Raw genomic sequence first — 26,486 nt, 5'->3', positions numbered from 1 at the left:
TGGTGGAAAAAGTATTTTAAAAATTAATTATTATTTTTGGATTTTGGATAAGATTTATTATCCATTTGTTTTATTTTAAAAACCGGATTATTTATATATATTTCGGATATTTTAAGTAAGCAAAATTATATTTTATTATTTAATTAGGAGGTCAAAAAATTCCTAATGATTGGCTATTAATTTCGGATTTTCCTAGTGTGCAAAATCTGATTTTCTTAGTTAATTTATTTAGTGAATAATTGGTATTCACTTAATTAATTATTTTATACAATATATATTATTTATACAATATTTTTAATTTCTTAAAACTAGAAAAATAATATCCTAAATTCTACATAAGGGGTCCGAAAATTTGAGCTATGGAAGCTCAAAATTTTCGGCCATCTTGGTTGATTTTTGGGTGATTTATTTTGGTAATTTGTATTTTTAATTATCTTCCTTAAATCTTTTATTTTTCCTTTATTCTTATTTCCCATCTCCTAAATATTTGATCATCTTATTTCCATAACTTATATCATCCTTAATTATTCCCCAAGCAAAGCCATTTGCCATATTATTTTTCATGACAATATACTTTCCATAAATTAATTATTTCTTAGTCACCTTAATATTAAACTTTCCATAATTCTTTAGCTCTCTTCTCCAAGTAATTTCCTTAATTCTTTTTACCATAATTCTTTCTACATTCTCCTACCATAATTCTTGCATGAACTAGCCTATAAATACCCCTTGAATAATAACTAAACACTCACACCAAATTCTCTAATTTCTCTCTAAGTCTCTTCTCTTCTTCTTGTTTCCTTGCGCCACCACCACCACAAATCACCACCTCCACCTCCACCGCCAGCTGCCACCTGCCGCCGACGCCGACCACCACCGCCTACCATAGCAGCCGGCAGCCACCAGCTGTCGCCCTTGCCGCCACCTCTCTCCTCTTTTTTCCTTGGTTTTCTACCTCTTCGTCTTCTCTTCTCTTAATTAATTATATTATATTATGGGGTTTTATAAAAATTGTAATGAGTATTTATAATTAAATAAATCAGTTTATTATTCAAGTTTATGAAAAATAATTAATAAGGTTCATGTACATATAGTTGGGGGGTTTTATTTTAATTGCTGTGATTATTTGTTAGCCTTATATTAATTAAGGTTATATTTATTTGTAGGGTGTGTTTGATAAAAGTTCTTGAAGTTCCTTTTTGTGTTGCTAGCAAGGATCAAAGGTACGTTTAGGTGACTAGATACCTTTGAAATTGATTGGATTGTTGTTGTCAAAAAAAAAAAAAGAAAAAGAAATTGATTGGATTGAATGAGCATGTTTTATATGATTTTTTATGATAATTGAATTAAATTGAATTGAATTATGATTTATGAAATAAAATCATGTTTAAAGAATTGATTTTGATAAATAAATTGAGGATTGATTTTATACCATGTTTTAAATGATTAAATTATTTATCATGTTTTAACAGGTTTGAGTTTGAAAGCATGTTGGAATTAAATAAAAAGGAGGTTTTAAATTGTTTTATTATAAAGATTGGAATTATTGAATTATTTATTAAAAGTTTTATAAGCATGAATATTATATTAATCCCATTATGCGGATTCATTGAAGACTATGGACTTTGTATGACCTAGTCTTTCCTCAAGGATAGCCTTTCAACATAAAGATACTAGCTTGGGGGGTGTGCACACTTTGAGAGGAATTGGGTTTTTGAAAAGAATTGATTTTTAATAATCACTATTATTGAATTATTGAGTATTGGAATTATATTTGAGTATATTGAGAATTGATTTTTAAATCATCAGTTTGGAATTATTGAATTAATTACTGGAATTGGTTTTAAAAGCATGTTTGCTAATAAAATTGAATTTACTTATCTTGCACTAATCGTACTTAGCATATTTTGTTAATTCGTATTTCCTATTTGTTTTGGTTCGCCTTGTTTACCTTAATGGTAAGCATTGTTGACTATTTTCAGGTGGAGTCAATAAGTGAGCATTTGGGTGTCCCGGGATGTTCTTCACCTAGTTTAGGAATGTTGGTCCTTGTTTCTATTTTGAGTACTCATAACATTGGTTACTATTTTTTATTAAAGTATCAATAAAGAAAGAGTTTGCATTTCCGCTGCGAAGTTGTAGTTTTAATTAGAAGTTTGAGTAGTCTTGCGTAATCACGCAGCGATAATACGCCTAAGTCTATCTCTACGGTATAATTATATGTATTATACTAGTATTTCCGTAGAGGGAGACTTGGGGGTGTTACATATTTAATTATACACATTCTTCATTGCGGAATGTTATTGAAAGATGTTTTGGGGTATTAAAAGCTAAATTTCCAATTCTCAGAGATATGTCTTCATATGACTTAAAACGACAAAAATATATAATATTGTCATGCTGTGTTATCCACAATTTCATAAAAATGTGCAAGGACGGAGATCCTTTGTTCATATAGTATGCAGATGAAAATATCAAACTTGAAGAAGAAGATGCAATCAACAACAATGGATCCGAGGACCTAGTGACTCCTTCTATAAGTTAACAAGAACTTCAAAGAATGGCTCAGTTTCGAGATAGTTTGGCAAAACGATTGTGGGAAAGACAAAATTCACAATGAAAGTTATCAACGAGAAATAACTATTACTTCATCTGTTCCACAAATATTGCAACAAGGATGAAATTACGCATCCCAAAGCACATTTTATATGTTAATTATCTATAATTATATAAGAGTAAAAATTATAAAAAGTTGATATTATGAAAGTATTTTACAAGACGAATCTAACAAGGCCCTACAAGACTATATTTTACTTTACGTATAAATCATAATTTGTGGTCAAACAAGCATGATGAATAGTGCAAAAGTCCAGTTGTTGCAATATTACTAGATGGAGGAAGTACATTGCATTTGAATATTTTATTGTTAATTTTTTTTTCCGTAGTTGTTCTTTTAAATTTTGTTATAACCCTATTCAATCAATAAATTTATTATTGAAATATGTATATTTTTCTTTTTGTGAAAATAAATAATCAGCTGTTAATTTTATTTTTTAAAAATAACAATAATAATAACAATAAATATATATATATATATATACATATATATATATATATATATATATATATATATATATATATATAGGTAGTATAAGAGTTGATTAAAGCTAGAATCTATAAATGATTTGGTAGTATGAGAATTGATTGTAAACTCAAAACTGAGAAATGGAAACAGTTTTTAAAAACAAAGAATAAATAATTAAAATCAGTTTTCAGTTTTGAAAAAACTGAAAACGACGCTAAACGAACCCTCAAATAGCAGTTTTATTAAAAAAAAATTAAAAAAGGAAAAATGTACATCAATAATCCCACCTTTTGAAAGTCTTCTCGAAATAGTCTCACCTTTTAAAAATTTGGGAATAATCCCACCTTTTACTACTATTTTCTCAAAATGATCCTTAAGTTAAGAGGGTGTTTGTTTAGGGGGATAAAAGGGGTGAGACAAGGATAAAAAATAGGGATAGACGAAATGTAGTATTTGTTTAGAGGGATGAAGATTAGAAGGGGGTTAGAGATAGGGATAAAAACGCCCACTTATCCCTCCATTTCTATAATTAAGGGGGTGGCATAAGGGGAAGAGATAAAAAATGGGTATTTAAAGACCAAATTACCCTTAATGAAATTGAAAGGATAAGGAAAAAGAGTAGAAGTTAGTAAGGGTATTTTAAAGACCAAATTACCCTTTCTTTCTACCCCGACCACCCGCCGCTGCCCTTAAACCACTCCGAAACAACCACCCCGACCATCAACCTAACCCAAAACTGACTACCCTCCCTTAAACCACCACGAAACAGGCTTAAACCTTTGAGAAAACTCAGATCGTATTTGATCAAATTCAACAAGCCCATTGTTGATATGGAATCATTTGATTAAGGGATTATCCAAAAGGATGATCCAATTAAAGCAATTTATATGTATATGAGAAACTATGGGTTAACTGGGAATAATTTGACTTTTATATGTGTTCTTAAGGCATGTGGTCGTATTTTAGATGTTTTGTAGGGTAAAAAGATTCATGTTTATGGATTAAAACTTGGGTTTGAATCACATTTGTTTGTGTTAAATGCTTTGATACATATGTATGGATAATGTGGGGAAATGGGTTTTGCACAGAAGGTGTTTGATGAAATGACGGAGAGAGATTTGTTTTTTATTTTTTATTTTTTATTTTATTTTTTTTTGAGGGAAGAGATTTGGTTACTTTGAACTCTTTGATTTGTGGGTATAGTTATTGCAATAACTATACAGAAGTTCTGGGTGTTTCCGATTCAATGCAGGTGGCGAGTGTGAGGGCGGATGCTGTGACAGTGGTGAAAGTTATCATTTTTTTTTTTTTTTTTTTTGAATTCAGTTTAATTGTTATTTTTGATAATGTAGTGGAAAAAAAAAATACCATTCTTTAGGTTGTAGGTCACTTAGAATTTTTTTGAAAAATAACTATTTTAAGAAGACTTGCAAAAGGTGAGATTATTCTCGTTAATCTTATCCCTAAATTCTCTTAAATTGGCAGGGAAGCAACTTGTATTTTTTCAATAGGAAGTAGAGTGAAGCAAACAATCTTTCACCCAAAAAAAGCAAGAATGGCAACGACTCTTGCTAAACTCAGAGCCGGCGTTCAGTCCGCCATCCGTGGCGCCCGTTCCTCCAATCTCGTCAAACGCTCCTTATCTTTTTCCGCCCACAACGACGTTGCGCGTAACTTTCTCTCTTCCCTGCCTTTTACAGATTTCACCTTCAAATTCGCCATTTTTTGCTTTGTTTTGAATACCAAATTCTGATATTTATACATTTAAATCGCAATTTTTTTCATTTCAATTATTTAATTTATCAACTCTGGTTTAATTTTTCTTTAGACTTACTAGCTTAAGCATTTTAGTTTTATAATCAATAGAATTGGGGTTTCAATTAATTTCGTTTGTATAATATCTATTTCCTGGGGAAAAAAAAATTGTGTTGATCAATTTTGTTTTATTTTTAATTTTTTTGAATAAGAGGCTAACTAGGCATTGAAATGGGAGAAAATTACTTACCTTGGAATAATTAGTTGCACAATCATGGCAATGACTTTGTCTTCTAAGATTTTAGTTAACTTTTGAACTGTGGTGACCTTAGTTTTTTTTAGCTTGACTTTCGAGAAGCCAAATTTCTGTTAGACTGGATTTCACTAATGTATCCTTTGATTGACTGAAAAAATTGTGTGAGCTAATTTGATTTAAAAAATAAAATAATGTACTTTGTAATAAAAATACAACCATCTTACATAAGGTGCCTAAAGCAGTCCCTTTACAGTCCATTTGCAGAGAATTATACGCCTTTTTTAGGCTGTTGGGGAAATAATTTGAGGTTTAAGGGAAGGACGAGGGTGGACAACAGATGGTTTCTTGGGAACTACCTGAAACTTTTCTGTGGCAAGGCTAATTCATCTAAAATGTTGCAACCTCAACCACCAGTTTTCCATCACTATATCATAGCATATCTCTAGCAATTGAATTTGATTTGATGAGGTTGTTAAAATATTTATAAAAACTCTGGTGTAAATGTTTAAGCTTAGTAAGGTTTGGAACCTGGTGTAAATATTTCTAGTCAACCTGGTTTCCAATATATTGATAGTTGGGTATTTATGTGGCTACATTTGTTTAGCTTTTTTTTATGTATGCATAAAGCTGAGTAGGGCTTTCCGGCTTTGCATTCTATATATATATAGTAGAAGAGGTGACTAGTATGCTTCTATGAGTTCTATTTCCTTTAGCTTACAATAGGTTTGCATTGGTGTTGTAGGTGATTGAACATGGCTCTAGGTAAACACTTTGCTTTTTTAAAAAAATGGAAGGTGCAATTGAACTTTATAACCTTACCATTATTTTGTAGTCGATTTTTGGTTATTGTTTTTAAAATTTTTATTTAAAATTTGGGTTTTTCAACTTCATTTATGCACTACCCACGCTGCAATTTTTTTTTTTTTTTGGTATGTGAAAGTGTCCTTGATAAAAAAAAGAAGCATTTTGAATGGGGTAAAATAATTTGCGATGATAGTTTAAGAAAGTTGATAGGAATGATTTAAGAAGTATACGGTATACCTAAAGAATATGAGCAGCAAAATGTAAGAATGGGATAAGCTTAAGATTAAATGAAATTTTGGAAAAAAAAAACAAGAGATCTTAGGATTAGTTATAATTCGTTTACTTTGATTTATGAGTAAAATATTATAATATTCTTGGTTAAAATTGATCTACGTATATCTTATGCTCTGGATTATGGATTAATTATAAGTTGTTTCCTTTATGCATGTTTGTGTGAAGGTTCATCTATGGATACCAATTCGGTAAGGTTCTTCAAGCTCAATTTTTGGATAATTATGATTGTTTGATATATTTTTAGATAATTATTACTCAAATTCAACTATAAGATAAATTTACAATCATAAATTACATGAGTTATAATAAATTCTCATAGTAATAGTTATAACTTATAAGTTTGCTCTTAAATTCTTTGATATTTATCTAGAATTTTTCTAAATTACTTTTTTTACTACCCTTATGGTAATGAGAAGGTTTACTCACTGCCTTTTGTTATTAAAAAAAAAAAAACTTCTTTATATTCAACTTACTAAAACGAGTGCAAAGATGAAAATTTTATCATACACCCCCCCGTCAAAATACAAGAGTTATAAAAATACGGAAAGAACATTGTGTACAACTACAAAGTACACGAGCAAAAAAAAAAAAAATCAAAATGATTCTCTCCTTGATTGAAGGGATTGATTTGTTATTTATATCCTTTGATTTATGGAATTGATTTATTATTTACATTCTATATTACTTTTGATAAACAAAATTTCATTTTTTATTAAGAGAGAGAAATTGAGTTTATATAGAGAGAAATAATGGTAAGATTTGAATTTCGAAGTGATTTAATGTTATTATAGAGTTGATTATATCGTTTTGATGAATCTTTTAATTGAAAGATGTAATTGACGAATTCGTTGTCGAGAGAAAAGGCATTTTTCAAAAAAAAATTATCTACTTCTCTATTTTGGTGTTGTTTCCTAAGGTGGAAGATGATGCTCTTTATATTCTTAATAAATGTTCTTTTATCATTTTTTAATTGGAATGAAATATGTTTCTAGAGTTTAATCAATATGTTCTTTGAGTCTAAACTATATGTTCTTACGTTACAAAATATGTTGTTCTTTAATATATATAAATTAATCATGTTCTTTAGGTATCAATAATGCAAATTATGTTCTTTTTACTTGAATAGTATGTTCTTAAATTTTGAATTTTGAAATTTAAAAATGAAATTTTGAATTATATTTGTGTGAAAATAATTGTAAATAGAAGAATTCTTGATATATGAATATTTTGAAATGATTTGACATTAAATTTTTGGTAAAAATCAAATAATAATTATCTTTTACCTTTTTTAAAAAACTGTTCTCAGAAATTACTGTGTTCTTTATATTTCAGTGATATGTTCCTTCATAAATTCATGATGTTCTTTATAATTATGTACTATGTTCTTTCCGCTTTGATTCGGGTGTACATGCGTATGGTACACCCGGGTGTACGAACCACCAATTGGTGCAAAGAGAAGCTTTTAATTGGGAATGGAGGGGGTAATATACTAATGTTTGATTTCAAAATAACTGGCATGGAGGATGAATAACTGAATACAAACAATGTTAATGTTATCTAGTTGTCACATTGTTCTCTATCAAGATCTAAACGACTCCAAGATATGTTACCTACATAATGCAGCTCAATTTCACAGGCTAGATGAGATTTTATTATAGTGTGGGTGCTTAAATAATATGGTGCTGTATCTGAAGATTATTTATGAAGTTTAGGAGATGTGAGAAGCTTTTTTCTTTTAATTTAATGAGTGCAATAGCTTTCTTTCGTCTTTATATATTTTCTTACAAATGTACATCTTAGACACAATTTCTGGTAGAATATCAATTTGACTGTGATTATCTGTATGTTGTATAGGATGTTGGTTTCATTGGAATGGGAAATATGGGATCGCACATGGCTATGAACCTTTTCACATCAGGATTCAGGGTTTCTGTCCATGACATGTAAGTGTCTGTGATTGTGTGTTCTGTGTTTTCCTTCATGGCTGTGTGAAGTGTTGCTCAAAACTTGCAATCATAGATTGGGCATGACAACATGACCTAAACGGGATATGAAGTGGCTGGGAGATCCTGTAAACCTCACACAGCATTAGCACAAATCAAATTAAGCCAGAAATAATTGATCCATTCATTATAATACCTCCGTTTCATATTATTTGCAAATTTGGTGTATTATTTGTAAGATATAAAAAAATTCCAAAGTTGCAAATAATGTGAAACGGAGGTCCTATTATACATTTTTAATTACCTTCTGTTTCATACATCAACACGATATAATATACACCAAACACAACCTCTTACCTCAATTGCTGGCTCTAACTTTGTCACTATCTTTGTTTCATGTAATAAAAGAAAACTTCCTTTTGATGTGCTAGTAAATACCTCCACTTTATAAATAAATTGATCTACAGGATAGAGTTATTGTTACTAGAATGGTTGACTTATATTTCTGGATAAGAGTGTTTTATGTTATATAGTTATATAGTTAAGTATTGTAACTATCAATTTGAGGCACCTTGTTGAATACTGTATGTAAAGAACCAAACTTATAGAGATACATATTATGTTGATATCTGTACTTATTTTGTTAGCATTCTTGTCTTTAGCAATCGAGCTGCAGTTCAGCCATTCTTGGATAGGGGAGTTCCTGTGAAGGAAACACCTATGGAAATTGCAGAAGCAAGTGATGTTGTAATTACGATGCTTCCTTCATCCGCTCATGTGAGTGACTACTCTGACTAGTGTGGGACGTGTTAGTATGAGTGTTTTTTTTCTTATCTAATACAATTTTTTCTGGTGAACAAGTAGGGATTATTTAATACTAGGCTTAAGGTAGTTGCTAATGACTATAAATTATACTATTAGAGTCTACATGATTCTTTATTTTTTCGCTAGAATGACACTTCAAACTGCTCTTCCCATCTCAATTTTCAAAGGTTGTTTGTGTTGCTCTCGCTGCTTCCACGAAAACTGCTTTTCTTTCTTTTCCTGTGGCTTCTAAGATATTTTTTCTTTAGTTTTTTTTTTTGGTGGAGGCCAAACTTGATAGGAACTTTCTACTTGAGGGTTCCCTCAACAGTTAGGTGCTAGTTCACGGTTAGAATTTTAGTTCAACCTGAGTGGCAGAGAGCTATATCACATGATCAAATCTTACTAAATTATTGTTCACAATTTAATCACTATTAGAGTATTAGTAAAGGATCCATTTAAATTAAGGAATCTTTCCTGATTGCTATTTTGTGATATACTCTTTTGTATGGCCAGATCCATATTTAAAAACAATTGGATGAAGAAAAAAAAAAAAATCTAAAAATGAAATTTTTTGTTACTTTGACCATTCTGACATGTATGCCCCAATACTCAAGTATGCATACCTTAGGATCACACTTGGAAAGTGTGGAAGTCATAGAATAAAGTTGTGAAAGTTATTTTAGTCGTATAAAGTCATAGAGAAGGATCCTTATAATATCAGTGTTAAAAGGGACAAGTCTGACCCACGAATCGTGAATGTGGTTCATTCGTTCCGGAGCGCGGAACAAACGTGACTCTGATTGCTGGAGGTTGTGGCCTGAATTGTGGAAATGATGACCTAATTTCAAAGTTTAAGTTTATGTTTTTGTGATTTCAGAGCTTTTAAGTTTTAATGGTCCAAAAATGGTGGAGAAGGGAACATTGAAAACTGGTCAAGCCGTTCAACATTCTAGAGGAGTGAGATATAAGAAAATTGAATAAGAATAATTTTTTGGGCTTAAATTTTGGACCCCAACATGCTATCATCTTCCCCTTTTTAATAATTATTTGGACCCACATTCTGATATCTGCCTTTTGTTTATTAATGTACTCTTTTTATTATACAATAAATAGGAGATTTTTTTTTTTTTTTTTTTTTTTTTTTTTCCCAATCATTAGATTAGATATTGCATCTTTTATTATACTTAGTTACTTCGTATATACTTGTTTATATATTGATAGGCTATTATACATTAATTTAATTTTAGTTACTTCAATGACAATATGGGAGTATTATTGAGAGAAATTAAATCCAATGTATTAGATTTAACAAGGTAGTGTTCCGCGTATCTGTTTTTGTACTGCGTTTTGAATTGAACCCTGTCCAATGTAACCTTGGTTTATATTAATCCATATACTTACTTAGAAGACAGAACAATTTCCTTGTTAATTATCTTGTTGATTTCAAAGATATTTGATGTATTTTTTCATCGCAGTCATTCTTCTACAAAATACTATGAATAATTTCTAATTGAAGTGTTGATTTAATGCTGGAGCCGAAGTTACTTTTTTGACAATGGATTTATGTAGCAATGTAGTTAATCCTCACTTGAACGTCCCTTCTTTTAGAGCACTTTATTGCAGTATTCTTTCAAAAATTTCTTAAAATATAATTCTGGACATAGCCTTTAAAGTGTTGTCACTTAGAATAATACTGTGTCCAAACAATGTATGTCATCTGTATTTTTATTATCTATTTTCATGAAATGAGTCAAGAATCAAGGTATCATGAAAGAACAGAGTAATTTGTCCTTAAAGACACATACCAAATGAAACAAAGAGTGAGGATACCTTCTATTAAAACCTCCCAAAGCATGGCCCCAACCTTATCATCATTTTTAGCATTGCTGCTAATTTCATTGCCATATATATTCAAAAATATCTGAGGTGTGGAAACTTTTGCTTTCCACAAAAACTGCTGCTAGCTTGCCAAATGTAGCATGCCAATGCAACCAAGCCAAGCATTTTAAGTTTGCAGAGAAACTTGTTCATCATCTCCTTGTATATGTTTTGCGAAAGCTGAGACAAATTGTGCCTTCCTCGGTCTGAAGGAGCAACAGAATATTTCCAATTCAAATCAGGGAGTAAGTGAGGGTAAATCTCAAGGCGTTAGCCAAAGGAAATGTGCACATCGTTTTCCGCATACCCAAATAAGATATTAATTTATCTCACCTGTATGATGGGTTGAATGGCTTACCATTAATGCTTATATCATTTTTGAAAGCGTCATCACAATTTGAGAAAGATTTGAATTTGTTTTCATTTTTATAAGTCAACACATCTGTGTTCGAGCTAATCATGACTCTGATTTCACTAACTTTTTGACGCCATAAATTCCTTCGTGCTCTAAATTGTAGCAAGGTTTTTGTTTTTCCCAATCTCCAACTTTTTTGTGTCCAAATAATCTTTATGTGCATACATTGGGAAATTTATCAAAGTTATTCTATGCCTTGTTCAGGTTATGGATGTTTATACGGGGCCAAATGGCTTGCTTCACAGTAGCAGTTCCCTACGACCTTGGTTATTTATTGATACCTCTACAATTGATCCGTTGACGTCAAGAAAACTCTCCCTGTCTGTTTCTGGCTGTGCCTTGAAAAAAAAGCTAGGTACTTAAAGTTAAATTGCTATATAATTCTTAAAAACCATTTTGTATAAACTTGTGTCGATATACAGGGTTTTGATGACTTAATGAAGGTAACATTCAGGTCTTAGGATTTTGGTCGATCTGTTTTGTTTCTTAGTTATCTTCTATAACTCATACATCTTCAGTCTTGCGTTTCTTCCCTGAACTCTTTATTCTCCTATTTTCTCTTTGGGGTGAACCATCAAAAGAGAGGGGGTGGGGGGTGGGGGAATGTCTGACTTTCAGAATATTCTGTAGTTTTTTTTTTTTCCTTTTCAAATATCAAGGATAAAAGCGTTCCTCCTTTATTTTCATTCTCTTATAGTCACTTAACTTATAGCTTTTCTATTCCTCCTTCATTTAAGAGGTAGAAGCTCTAAAGTAGGTGCAGACTATTTTGTATGTCTCTTTTTTTTTTTTGGAGAAGATCCATATGCGTGACTTGTGAGCTATGCACAAAATAGGAAACACACATAGTATATAAATAGTAAAACACGGGAACATTAATTAAAAGTATAAAAGATGTTAATAAAACCGTTTTTGATTGTAATTGTAGAAAAACAAAATGTTTCTCTTACATTTTCATCATACAGGGCTCTTTTCACTCACCCCTTACCTTCCTTTGGCATTATACATAACTTAAGGTAGCTGCAGCAAAGCACTAAGCTATACTTAGTTTGTCAGTGTCATTGTATCATCCTATTACTGTATGTAATACTATCTTTTTCATGTTTTGTTTTTATCTTTATATTGTGCTCTAAGTTATCAGATTTTTTTTTTTTTCCTTGAGAGACACCTAATGCTTCTCTCCCATCCATTGTTAATCCATTGATGACAAGAGCTGATAAACCACTAAAAAATTAAAATCTCCCTCTCTTTTATTGTCAAAAGCTCCAAGGTTTCATTTTTATTCCTCTCTAATTAAAGTATCAGTTTATGCTGGAACCACACCACACTCCTGTCGAAACATCTTCCTAAAGAGTATTTTGTTTCCAATTTTCCATCCCTTAATTAAACCTCAGGTAGGGCGTAATTAATGGTGAGACTTCTGAACATTCACGAAGAATGCCCAAAAAACTCCGATGCTATTTCTCCTTTTGATAATCAGAGAAGCTTCTAACAGAAGCTTCTATTCATCAGGTTCTGGAAAGTTCTTTGTACAGCTCAGCTTTAGATATTTATGGATCCTTGTCCTAGCTGGCATAGTTTGTTAGAATCTGTAACTAACTATATATATACAATTTCTGTTGTAAGCTTTCCCAGATTTTCCTGAGAATAAAAATTCCCAAATTAACTTTACCTTTTCTCTCCATTTTTCCTCTGATTCTAGTTTACCAGAATCAGTTTACACCTTTTGACTACCAATCAAAGCGGCATGGTAGATACATGTAATGATAATGATTAAACTCAAACAAATAATTTCTGAATGTAACAATATTTGTTTATTATTGATCTCCATCATGTCTGCATGAATATGGTGTATTCTTGTATTGAAGTTGCTTTTATCTAACTATAACCTTAGGAAAATTTAACTTTATCATTGGCTATCTTGGCATGCTTCCATAGTTCCATGCGATAGTTTCCTCATATATTGCTGCCCTTGATTTTTTGCAGAAGTAGAGATCTCACTGTTCATTGTTGAAATTCTTTTTATGTAGTTTGTAATAAAGTGTGTTTTTTATTTAAAGGAAGTAAGTTCAGATGATCTAAAGTTGTACTTTGTTGGGTCAATTAGGCTTTTGGACTTTTGTTGCTCTATGTAGTGTTCTCAGAGTGATACTAATTCCTTTCATTTTCTCCAAATTATTTTGGAATAAAATGATATGTTCTGCCTGACTAATGTATTATGTGATTACGCAGAAAAGCTTAGCTTATTTTATATGTAGGCAATAAAAAAGTTGAGCTTATGGTCAAAAACTATAAACTCCGGATAAATTTATTCAATTTGGTGTAAGATGTTTCCAATCTTTATAAGTGGCTTAATTTTCCGTATTACTTCTGTTTGGATGTTTGTACTTCTGTGTTCTTACTTGTGTCCGGTTGTCGTAATTCCTTCAAATTATTGTAGGTTGCCAGGAGAAGCCATATATGTTAGATGCTCCTGTTTCTGGTGGTATACTTGCTGCAGAAGCTGGATCATTGACCTTCATGGTAAATTTATTTCCTACCAACAATGCTTCATTTGCTATGGGTGCTGCTGAAAATCTTGGTAAAGGAGCTTTAATGGCCTCATGATTTGGGCCTTACTTTTGGTCCTTGAATAGTTGAATCTCTTTTAATTTCCTGGACTTGAGAACATGATCTTGTTTACTGTCCAATGTTGTTCAATTTGCTATCTGGTAAAGGTTTTGGTTATTAATTCATGTGGCATCATTTCTTCCCTGTGTGGTCTATCCTTACTACCAGCTAAGGCTTATGTTCTTGTGTAGGGATTCAGGATTGGAAAATGATGTGTTTGTTTCCCTTCTCCAGCTTAAGGAGTTAAGGCAGTGATTAGGGTTGTTTTTCTTTTGAACAATATGTATAATAGAAGCCTGATGGCACAAAAACTTACTTTCAACATATAGCAATAGAAGACAAGATTAAATCAATCATATATACAAGTAGTAAACATGGAGCTTGAATATCACGCTGATCTACAATTAGATCCTGCTGAAAAACTTCTTGCATGCATATTGATAAGTAATAAAAACAGTATAAAAAAAAAAGCTAGAAAAGGATTAAGTTTGAACTGTTAATTAAGGTTTTCATCTTGATCACATTATAGGTGCATGTTTGGTATGAATTCTGCAAAGGAAATAGTGAGGGGTAGGGCAATGTTATTTGCTACCAATATTAGCTGTTTGATACAATTAAGGAAAGAAATTTCTTGTATCATATTGGTGATTGATGAGGCTAGCGATGTGTGGTTGGTAATGGTTGCCCTTGGTATCAAAGTGTGTTACCCTGCCTCTTACACCATTTCCATCACTTATAACACTATACCAAAAATGCTCTACGTCACAGTTCTATTTCCTTTTCGTCATAATTTATTTTAGCAGCTTCAGCGATTGGTTCATTCTACTCACAACCTTTAAAAAGCTTTCATTTTCTTGGTTAACTTGTTAATAATTTTTTCTTTCATTATATTGACGAAGTATCAAAAATGGATTCAGGTAGGAGGCACTCAGGAAGCCTACCTGGCAGCAGAACCATTGTTTCATTCCATGGGCAGAGCCTCAATCTATTGTGGTGGAGCAGGAAATGGTTCGGTAGGTTCTTCCTTTTATGAGCTCTGTTAAAAATGAAAGATCTTCCTTCATTCTCTAAAATTAACAAGCTATTTTTTAGTTATTACTATTGATTTCACTTTAATAATCATTCAAAATTTAAGTAAACTATAAACGGTGTTTATGTAATTAATATTGCTATAAAAGTATTGTAAAATCATAAGCATCAAATAATATCAACAATAATAAAATCATATATTATTTAATTTATTTTTCTTTTTATATATTATATTATGCACAATTAGCACTATCTCCTAATAGTGGTATCAGAGCTTGTTCGTTCAAGAAGGCTCTAACACGATTTCCGCAAACTTAGAAATATTTCATCACAACAAAAAAAAAAAAAACAAAACCAAAAAAAAAATAAGTAAAAAAAAAAAATGGCATTTTCAAGCACAAATCAACAAGTTGTTCCACTATTCAACGGTGATAATTAAGATATTGGAGCATTCGGATGAAGGCTGTATTACGGGCCTTTGGCATTTGGGAAGTTGTTGAAACTGGCATACCGACAACACAACAAACTGAAGGTCAACTAGCTTCAGGAGATATTGATTGGCAAAAGAAAGATGCAGAAGCATTAGCCAAAATTCATCTTGCTACCACATACTCGATATTGCCCGAATAATAAATGCTACCTCAGCAAAACAAGCATGAGATACCTTGAAAAATGAGTTTCTAAGGAACAGAAAAAAAGAAGGTTGTCAAACTACAATCGCTTCAACTTGAGATTGATCATTTAAAAATGGGAAAAGATGAAAGTATAAAAGATTATTCTTCTAGAGTTATAGAACTCGTTAATCAATTAAAAGCCATGGGTGAAAGTATAACGGATCAACGAGTGGTGCAGAAAATGTTATTAACCTTCTCAAAAAGGTACAATACAGTCGCTTAAATAATTGAAAGCAAAAGATCTCACTACATTATCCCTTGTGGACTTTCTTGGTTCTCTACAAATTCATGAACAAAGAATGATTATTAGGGATAATGAAACAACATCTACAGATGGCGAAAGAGCTTTTCAATCAAGACACAGACCCTCTTCTTCCTCTTCTTCAAAACCTCAAAATTCAAGAGGAAATTTCAAGCAAAATAATTCATACAACAAAAAGGAGAGAGATCGAAAAGGTAAATTTCCTCCTTGCAAAATTTGCAAAATACAAATCATGAAGAAAAGAATTGTTGGCATTAGGGAAAACCATAATGCAACTATTGCAAGAAATTTGGTCATATTGAGAAAGAATGCAGTTTTAAAAAACAAGTAAGTGTTTCAGAGACAATAGATGATGAAGAAGGATACCTATTCTATGCTAATCAAAATAATAACAATAAAAGAGATGATTTGCTTATCGATAGTGGATGCACAAATCATATGATCAAGCGGTCTTATGTTTTCACCAACATTGACACATCTGGATAAATCCCTATCAAAATAGGTAATGGAGCAATAGTGACATCTGAAGGTAAAGGTACTATTGCTGTTGAAACAAAACTAGGCACAAAGCTGATTAATGATGTTCTTTATGTCCCTAGTTTAAATTAGAATTTGCTTAGTGTTCCTGAGATGATCCAGAATGGATATTCCGTTCACTTTAAGGATGAATCATGTGCAATATTGGATCCACAAAGAAATCAAGTTGCAAATGTCAAAATGCAACAAAAATGTTTTTATTTAAATTGGCAATATGCAGGAAAAGAAAAGGTAATGCAAGCTCAAGGAGATGAAGTTACATGGCTATGGCACAAGCGTTTTGGTCATAGTAATTTCCAAAATCTAAAACTTCTTTTGCAGAAAAATATGGTGAAAGATATACCAATTATCTCAAATATGATTGGTGTGTGCAATGGTTGTCAGGTAGGAAAAATGACAAGGCAACCGTTTCCAAAGGGACTAGCGAGAAGAGCGATTAAGAAATTGGAACTCGTACATACAGATGTATGTGGTCCAATGAAAACTCTTTCTCTCGATGATAGCAAATATTTCACCTTATTCATTGATGATTTTTCTCGAATGACATGGGTATACTTCATGAAAGATCGTTCTAAAGTTTTCAAAATATTCAATAAATTTAAGAATTATGTTGAAAAAGAATGTTCATCACAAATAATAAATCTTAGAAGCGATAATGGGAAAGAATATACCTCATTAGAGTTCAACAAATTTTGTGATGAGGAAGGTATACATCATCAACTTACTGTTCCATATACACCGCAACAACATGGTGTAACTGAAAGAAAGAATAGAACTGTAATGGAGATGGCAAGATCAATGCTCTAAGGATAAGGGAATGCTTAACAAGTTCGGGGCAGAAGCAGTTTATACTTCCGTAATATCTTCAAAATCGACTCTCAACAAAAGCAATAGAAGGTCAACCACCAATTGAAGCATGGACGGGATATAAACCATCTGAAAGTCATTTAAAAGTGTTTGGATGTGTATGTTATACTCATGTACTTCAGCAAAAATGTCATAAACTTGATGATAAAGTTGAAAAAGGAATTTTCCTAGCCTATAGCTCTCAATCTAAAGGATGGGTATAGAATCCATATACTCATAAAGTTCAAGTTGGTAGAGATGTAGTTTTTGATGAAAATGCATCATGGAATTGGGAACAAAATGACATTGACAAAAGGTATGTTATGACACCAACATTTCATCAAGAGCGTCCTACACCACCAATATCAACTCTAAGTGATCGAACCGGCAACATTCGCAGGAGCGCAGGAGGAGATTGATAATAATACAAATGAATCTGATAGATACGACTATGATAGCTCTACAAAAATTACCTCCTAGAAGAACTCGAAGAAAGAATTCCGGATCTTGATTTGGAACAATGTGAACTTTGTTGTCAAGCTACGCATGAACCAGTTACTATGAGCAAGCCTCTCAATATGAAGAATGGAGAGCTGCTATGGAAGAAGAAATTTGCATGATTGTGAAAAACCAAACATGGGAATTACAAGACAAGCCACCTAACAAAGATGTCATTGGTGTAAAGTGGATATTCAAGACAACTTAATCTAGATGGTTTGATTCAAAAGCACAAAGCCACACTGGTAGCAAAAGGTTATTCACAACAATTTGGCATCGATTATAATGAGGCATTTGCCCCTGTATCAAGGCAAGATACGGTTAGGGTAATTCTTGCTCTAGTTGCACAACAAAGATGGAAAATTTATCAACTCGATGTTAAATCTGCCTTTCTAAACGGATTTCTACAAGAAGAGATCTATATTGAACAACCTCTTGGTTTTGTTGTGAAAGGAAAAGAAGATAAAGTATTAAGACTAAAGAAAGCTCTAAATGGGCTCAAACAAGCTCCACGAGCTTGGTATAGTCGAATTGATGGTTACTTTATCAAAAAAGGATTCAAGAGGAGTCCAAATGAAGCAACCTTCTATATCAAGAAAGATGAGTTACATATTATCATCTTATCTTTTTATGTTGATGACCTAATCATTTCAGGGAACAATCTTTCTATGATAGAATCATTTAAGCAAGATTTGATGAGTCAATTTGAAATGACTGATCTTGGCTTAATGAATTATTTTCTTGGTATGGAGATTAAGCAAACAGAAGAAGGGATCATCATAAGTCAAAAGAAATATGCACAGAATATCTTAAGAAAATTTAAGATGGAAAATAGCAAGCCAGTATCCACTGCTTTAGCTCAAAATGAAAAGTCGAGCAAAGAAGATAATTCAGAAGATGCTGATGTTAAACAATATAGAAGCATAATTGGGAGCTTATTGTATCTAACTGCTAGACCTGATATGATGTATGCTGTGAGCATGTTGGCAAGGTTTATGCAGAAACCAAGCCAAATACACCTACAAGCAATTAAGAGAGTTCTTCATTATCTAAAGGGAACCTCAGAATATGGAATATGGTACAAACCTATTAAAAATTCAGAACTAATTGGATATTCGGATAGTGATTGGGCTAGATCTATTGATGATATGAAAAGTACATCGGGATACGTATTTTCACTAGGAAATGGCGTTTTTTCTTGGCTAAGTCAAAAGCTAGATACTGTGGCCCAATCAACTGCATAAGCCGAGTATATTGCAGTATGTGCAGCAGCAAATCAAGCAATATGGCTTAGAAGAATCTTAGCAGAAATGGGTGAAGTTCAGAAACAACCCACAAAAATATTTTTGTGATAGTAACTCTGCTATTTCTATTGTTATTGCTAAGAATCCAGTACTACATCGAAAGACTAAACGTATAAAAATAAAATATCACTTTGTCCATGAAGTTGAAAGTGCAGGAAAGAGCGGCCTTGTTCATTGTACAACTGAAGAACAAATTGCTGACATATTATTTACAAAAGCACTTCCAAAATCAAGTTACGATCGGTTAAGGGAAAAACTTGGCATTCAAAGGAAGTTCTTCAAGGAGGAGTGTTAAAAATGAAAGATCTTCCTTCATTCTCTACAATTAACAAGCTATTTTTAGTTATTACTATATTGCTATTGATTTCACTTTAATAATCATTCAAAATTTAAGTAAACTATTAACGGTGTTTATGTAATTAATATTGCTATACAAGCATTGTAAAATCATAAGAATCACATAATATCAACAATAATAAAATCATATATTATTTAATTTATTTTTCTTTTTATATATTATATTATGCACAATTAGCACTATATCCTAACAAGCTCTTATTAGTCTATTTTTTATTGGCATAGTGTCTCCTCCTCTTCTTTGGAGTATCTCTTTGATCTTCGTTATGCTAATATATAGGGATTAAACAATTATTGTGTGAATGTGGTGTTTAGATTGTGACGTATATTGTTTTAAATTTGTGACAAAACAAATTATTTTGGAATAAACCATTTTAAATAACTATATTTTACATGCTAGAGTAATCTTTCACTGATCAGTTGCTCACTTTTTGTTTTCACGTCTTCCACAAGTAATTATGAGACTGATATGAATGATGATGCATGATGGGGGATAGCACCATAGTTAGAACTGTCTTTGGTGATTTTATCTATCATTCTGATTTCATTTAATTATTTATTTATTTATTTTTTTATACAGAAACTTATTTGTATCCTTTTTAAATTAAACTTTTTTTTTTGCAAACTCTATTTTGGATGATTGTACATGCCTTATACTCTATTTTGGATGATTGTACTTGCCTTATACTCACTATTTGGATGATTTTAAATCCAAAATTATTTGACAAAATTCTGGGGTGTTACACTGTAATGTAATGCACCAGCTTCCTCCACTTAATTCACATGTGAGAATGATATATATGCCAGGCGTAAGAAATTTTTTTAGATTGCAGCAAAAAGTGTCAGCAAAATTTATTCGGGAAGGGTGCCTTGGGCAAGGAGTGAGGAATTACATTTATGTGAGGGGAGTATTCTGAATTGTCTGAGCTGGTCCTATAAAGAGGAGGTTGTAGGTGAATGTAATATTGACTATTAAGTGTTCTGTATTTTCATTCTCTCTCTACATAATTTGTATTCACCATTGGTAATTTCATAACATCAGTTAATACATCTATTGGTTCCCACTATAGCATTACTCTTTGTCGGCTTAAATCAGTGTTAATACACAATAAAAATAAAAAAATATTAATCCCATTTCATAATAGTACTTTCTCTTGGATGCATATAGGTTGCAAAGATATGCAATAACCTCGCAATGGCTATTAGCATGATTGGAGTTTCAGAAGCCCTTGCCATTGGTCAGTCTCAGGGAATTGCTGCAAGTACTCTGTCGAGTATATTCAACTGTTCAAGTGCTCGTTGCTGGAGCAGGTATTAAATCTTTTTGAATGTGTATTGGTATCAGCTACTAACAAGTATAGGTCTATTATAAATATCTCTTGATTGTTTGTGTTGTATCTTCTTTGTTATTTTTCAATTGCAGGAAGATAAATAACCAATATAGAATTTTTCCAATTGATGTCTAAAAGAATTAACAATTATTGTATTTCTTGTTACTGCATTGTGTAAAAGTGAAACCCTCAACTTCAGACATACCACTATTATATTTATTTATTTCCCAATCACCTGAGCAGTGAGCACTACAATGACTAGAAAAATTGCTGTCTGAATCCTTCATCTTATGTCAATGGACTGATGCTTCAGAATTTTGTTAGTGCGAAGTAATTCAGAGGTAGACTTGCATGCGAACTACTGAAGTTTTCTGCACGTCCCGGTGGGAAACTGTTTTGATTGGTGATTGAAAAAGGTGTGTTCTGAAAGATAAAAAATATCATTTCGTTTCCGGTTGTGGCACAGATTGTCACTTGTGTCTGTCTAGGCAGAAATTTCCACACGCTTCAAGAAAAAAAAAAAAAAAAAGGCCCGCATATCATTGAATTGCCACATTAAATCCAGTTGAAGGATGTCCCTCCAACATTCCTAGTCCTTAGCTGATTGCAGTGTCATAATTCCCGAATCAAATCCAGATTGAAGAATGCCCCTCCAACATTCCTAGTCCTTAGCTAATTGCAGTGTCATAATGCCAACTTGTTGTTTTTTACATCCTGGGTCTGCCTTCTCTCAAGGTTTCCATAGCCAGCAGGCCAGCACTCTCTCACCCATATCCTCCACTGCGCCGTAGTGTTTAAATCCAGCCTAGGGATAGCCGTTTGGAGATGTGAGAGCTACCAATAAATTCTTCCTTGATCCTCGTGCTTAATTAATAACTGTGTAGGGGCCATTTGGTTTGGATTTTTCATGAAAGGGGAAAAAAATTGTCCCCTTCCTTAATCCATAGTTAATTCTTTCAATTCTTCAACTCCCTCTGGACTCTTCAGCATTCACATATTAAATAGTGCACATGAGGGTACCATTTGCTTGGAGCTCTCGCCTCAAAACTGTTTTTTTTGTTTGAATAATATAGGATTTAGTGAACATAAAGCCTAGGAAGCCTATGTTATGTATAACAATCACTCATTTATTCATTTGGGTATGCATTTGGGATTCTAAGGCAAAAGAAGATCTAATACTAATTTTGTGTGTTAAACACCATATAATTTGTGACCATGATGTGATTCCTTTAAGTAAAAAACGAGGACTCTCTACCTTGACAACAAGAACACAAGCTTCATCGAAAGAAAAGGGTGGTTGGAAATCTGAAATGTATGTTGATCATATTTTGTTCTTTCTCATCTGTACAACCATAAGCCATGTATAATCTTTCAAATCCCCCAATGTTATCTTTGTTAGACTTAGACAGGCTATCTATTTGCATGAAATAAAATCTATGAACAATTCTTGTTTATTAGTTTGTGGAACAATCTATTTTGCAATAATTTCTTAATTCAGTACAAGGCATAATCCTATCTTTATTTTTTCTCTCTCTCTCTTTTCCTTAGACAATCGCTCATGCCAGTAAGATGCTTACCTTGACAACTTTTAAACAACATAGGTATAAATTATAATCAAGTAACTTTTGCCTAAACCAATCCAAACCGAACTCTAGATCTAAGTTTCTATCGAATTCAGGTAGATCCATGACTCAATCTCTCTCTCTCTCTCTTTTTCTTTCTTAAATTCTCATTAACTAGTGGCCATAATTTTCGACTTTCCAACTTCTCTTTCTGTGCTTTGCATGGTTTATGAGAAAATTTGTGTTTGTTCCATCATAGTGGCCAATTGTTTGGTTATAGAAATAGTTGGGTCTTTCCTCTCACCCACCCCACATCGCTATTCTCACAATTGTTTTAAATTGAAATCTATGATAAGGAACATAGTTCTTGATGTCTTAATAAGAAATTCTATAGCATCGAGCTTCTCTTCAACTTTGAATAGATTTTTACCAAAAATGGATCAGCAAGGTGCATCTCTTCCATGCCTTTATCTGCTGCAACTGAAGAAATTTAGACCTGTGCAGAGCCCACAAATCAGATTTCCGGCAGAAGATAACACACCTTGCACAGTGCATGAATGCACTGCCTTGTGGAAGTCCTACATTTAGCAGTACTTATATTCTCTGCACGAGCACACTACTATCACTGTGCTGTTGTCTTTCATGTTACCTTAGCTGTCAAATTTAGTTTTTAAAGAAGTGGACATGGTGTAGTGGGGTTTCATATTTCTTAAAGGCTTCTACGTATGAATATAGAAGAGTAAAATTTACTTGGCTTTGTTGAGTATCTGATAAAGTTTCTACTCACTTTGTGAGATATTTTTCCTTTCAAGTAATCCCTGGAACTTTTTGATTAAAATAATACTTAAATAATTTTCTTTTATGAATCATAGAATATTTTAAGCTTCTGTTTTTATTGTCTGATGTGTGATGTTATTGTAATTAGCTATTGATTGATGCTTGATTTTGTAAAATGAATTCATGTTTCCGTTTCTTTCCTTTTCAAACACCTTCAACCCCATAATGTTAGATTCAATTGTATTCTTAAGTTAAAACTGTCAAAAGACGTCGCGTCATCACATACATTATGGCTAACACGGGCTATTTACAGTGATACTTACAACCCAGTGCCCGGGGTGATGGATGGGGTACCTTCATCGAGAAATTATCAAGGGGGATTTGCATCTAAGCTCATGGTATGTAGATATAGATAAGCTAGTTGTTCTACTTTACGTTCTACATCTTTGATTATATTCTTTGTTCTTATTGAACTTATCCATATGATTTGCTTGTGCAAAAATAAGCTTGTGCACAATCATTGACCAAATGGACTTGCTATTGAATCCCTAAATATTTTATAGATTGCTTAAAGAAGTAAAATTTTGACTATTATTGCAGGCAAAGGACTTGGATCTTGCCGCTGTTTCAGCAAAAGAGGCAGGTGTCAAACATCCATTGACTATCCAAGCACAAGAAATGTAAAGTCCTATTATAACTTGTGTTAGCTTCAGTTCTTATGATGGTCATATGATGAAAGCAGTGATCGAGTTGCTTAGTTTGCAATATGATTTGGGTTGTGCTGGATCTTCCGTTTATATTTTCTAACTATGAATATCGAAAATGTGCTATTTTCTCTGCATTAATAGTTACCAGGTTGTACATCTTTTTAAAAAACATAAAATAATGCTATTCCATAGTTGTATTTTTTGTCTTTTTTCTGCTCTCTTCGTAAAATGTTTTTCTTTCAAGGCGCTATTTCAGAGATGACTGGCCCCCAAAAAAGCTGTCCTTAAGGCCTCTCATTCTTTAATGTGAACTATGGTTTCCTTTTTAGGTGGTCATGAACATTTTAAAGTTGATTTATATCCTGTGGAGAAAGAATTGTTAAGGTGAAAGGGTAGAGTGAGTATTCTGTGTGTATGTCCTGTATAATTCATGGGATTAATGATCATTTTAAAAAAAGCTTTTTTTCTAAATTGTCACTACCTTAATGATATCTTTCTTCTTAGCAGAATTTATACGTCCCTGTCTTTATGTACATCATATGCCTATGGCCATGCTAAATTTTTGAAGTAATTATTTGCTGGACAGGTGCTATGCTTGTTGGAGATACATTTTTTTTTTTTTTTTTTTTTTTTTTTTTTTTTTTTTTTTTTTTTGGTAAATAAGATACATTTGTTTTTAATTTAGACAGGATCTATACCATGAATATATTCCTTGATCTTTTACACTATAGTATTCTAAGTTTTAATCTGTTTATTTTAACTTTCCCGTTAGCAATGTGTTCATTCTGTGCTCGCTTACATAGGCACCCAATGGACTCTACCTATTTCTTTCATGTTTGATGTACTGGCAATCCATTATAAAAATAATAAAATCTGAATCGTTCGGATTCAGTTTTGTTTTGGTACTGATTCATTCATGTAGAGCCCATGGCAGAGCTATTGTAAGTTGTTTTTGCCTCTTCTCTCCTGGCTCTGTTATATAACATTTAGATATACTTCCTGATTCCTTAAGCACAAGCCACTCTTGTAAGATGAACTTTACCATTAGGAGATTTATGGTCAGTCCCTTTTTGGATGATATTTTGTTATAGTGGTTTCAACAATTTGTCTTTGGTCATTTATCGATTTATCGACTAAGGGAGGTGATTGATGAAAAACACAACGATGATTCTTTGGTTCATAAACTTGTACGGTATCTTTTCTTCTTTAGATATGGTCGTGGAGTAAAAAGTATTAATTGGTGAGTTGGTGCGCTTGTTTAAGATATCCTGCTTCTGTAATGCTGATATATTTCTCTTTTGTTTTTCCAGCTACCATGAACTGTGCAATGAGAGCAATTCTGCTAATGATTTCTCCTGCATCTTCCGCCATTATTATGGTGGAAAGGATGAACCCCTTAAGGATTAATCTTAAGTTTGAATGTATTGTTGATTATTTGTATCGCATAAGTAAATTTGTTCAGAATTTAATGTACAGTACTTCTATCACCTATGGTAATGTGTATATGTTAGAGCAGATTAAAAAACTTTCCAACGATATATTATTACTCTAGAATTAATGTATAGCCTAAATCTTGCTTTGTAACTTTTGATCCTGAACTCATATTAGGGTGGGGCATATAATTTATTGATGGAAAGCCCTAAAAGTCTGCGTCTTAACACAATTAGAATCGAATCATTGTCGTTTGTAAATATTAAGTTATGTTCAAAATAGGTTCTCCATTTTTGGGTTCGATTTTAGTGTTTTACTCATACTTCATTTAAAAAAATCAAAAATAAAAATAAAATTGGTATTGGACGTATGATGTATCGGCATAAAGGGTATTTTATAGGGTTATCCAACTATAAAGCTTATTTCAAGGGTTTTATAAATGTATGCAAATCAAGTGAGTTTGGTTTTGAGCCATGGTAATGAGAAATAAGATAACAAAGGAAATTGAGCTATGCTTTATGTAAAATAAGGTAGAAAAATTTGGGCCTATTGGCTAAAGTATTGGTTTTTTGAGTTTCCAAAGGAAATTTCAAGCAATCCTTAAACTCATTTTAATCATCAAGTGTTAATTGAGGAGACACAACTTGGTGTTTAACTGTTTATACTAAGCTGTGTCTACACCAAGGAAGTTATTCATTAGGTGCAAAATGTTATACATGAAAATGATTTTCTTGTTTTCAATGGTTTTCCTTTATTTGGTTTGTTAAAATTTACTTAAGTTAAAAGCAGTTTTTAATTGTGAAAAATAATTCTATTTGGAAAAACCTTTTCCTTTTCAAAGAAAAGGAAGCTACATCATCTTTCCTCCTTACCTCTACTTTATTCTCCTCTCATCTTTCCTCACCCAGGCCTTCTACTTCTAATTTCTTTTCCTATATAATTTTTTTCCTAATGAAAAAAATAAAGAAAAACTAATTTGCATTTATAATTTTACTTGGAAAAAAATTTCCACAAAAAATTATGTTTCATTGAAAATGTTATCCGTTAAACCAAATGAAGCCAAAAAAGAAGAATGAAAAAATAATAGTCCAAAAATCACACCAAATTGTAGTCCAAAAATCACACCAAATCGTGCTTGTAGCCTATTAAGAGATTGTAACACAATTTTAAATTGAGTCTCAACCAATTAGTAACACAAGATCACTTGATATTATAAATTCATAAAAATTCTTATATGTGGCTGACTACACTGTGTGGCTAGTCACCATGGGGGTTACTTCGTCATTGTTATTGGGGGTTACTTCGTCAGTGTTAATGGAGTTAT

General features: G+C 32.2%; 1 protein-coding gene across 1 annotated transcript; it reads left to right on the top strand.

Moving 5' to 3' along the window:
* The first annotated feature begins 4,038 nt into the window (after positions 1-4,038).
* On the top strand, positions 4,039-25,462 carry LOC110728509 (probable 3-hydroxyisobutyrate dehydrogenase, mitochondrial). Its single transcript, XM_021908145.1, has 11 exons — positions 4,039-4,755; positions 6,360-6,382; positions 8,049-8,137; positions 8,800-8,914; positions 11,442-11,592; positions 13,678-13,760; positions 14,765-14,860; positions 20,523-20,665; positions 23,338-23,422; positions 23,625-23,704; positions 25,042-25,462. Exons 1-11 carry the CDS (start codon positions 4,641-4,643, stop codon positions 25,136-25,138), a joined length of 1,077 nt encoding a protein of 358 aa, XP_021763837.1. The 5' UTR covers positions 4,039-4,640; the 3' UTR covers positions 25,139-25,462.
* Positions 25,463-26,486: the final 1,024 nt, after the last annotated feature.

Source organism: Chenopodium quinoa, unplaced genomic scaffold (assembly GCF_001683475.1).
Source record: "Chenopodium quinoa cultivar QQ74 unplaced genomic scaffold, ASM168347v1, whole genome shotgun sequence".
Lineage (NCBI taxonomy): Eukaryota > Viridiplantae > Streptophyta > Magnoliopsida > Caryophyllales > Amaranthaceae > Chenopodium > Chenopodium quinoa.
Note: the sequence above shows the minus strand (reverse complement) of the source record. Positions and strands in the feature narration are given on the sequence as shown.

Excerpts from the sequence above, each read along its gene's own strand:
- LOC110728509 (XM_021908145.1), top strand. The coding sequence starts at position 4,641 with ATGGCAACGACTCTTGCTAAACTCAGAGCCGGCGTTCAGTCCGCCATC. Across the intron at positions 13,761-14,764 it reads CTGGATCATTGACCTTCATG|GTAGGAGGCACTCAGGAAGC; the intron begins GTAAATTTATTT and ends AAATGGATTCAG. Across the intron at positions 20,666-23,337 it reads AGTGCTCGTTGCTGGAGCAG|TGATACTTACAACCCAGTGC; the intron begins GTATTAAATCTT and ends GGCTATTTACAG.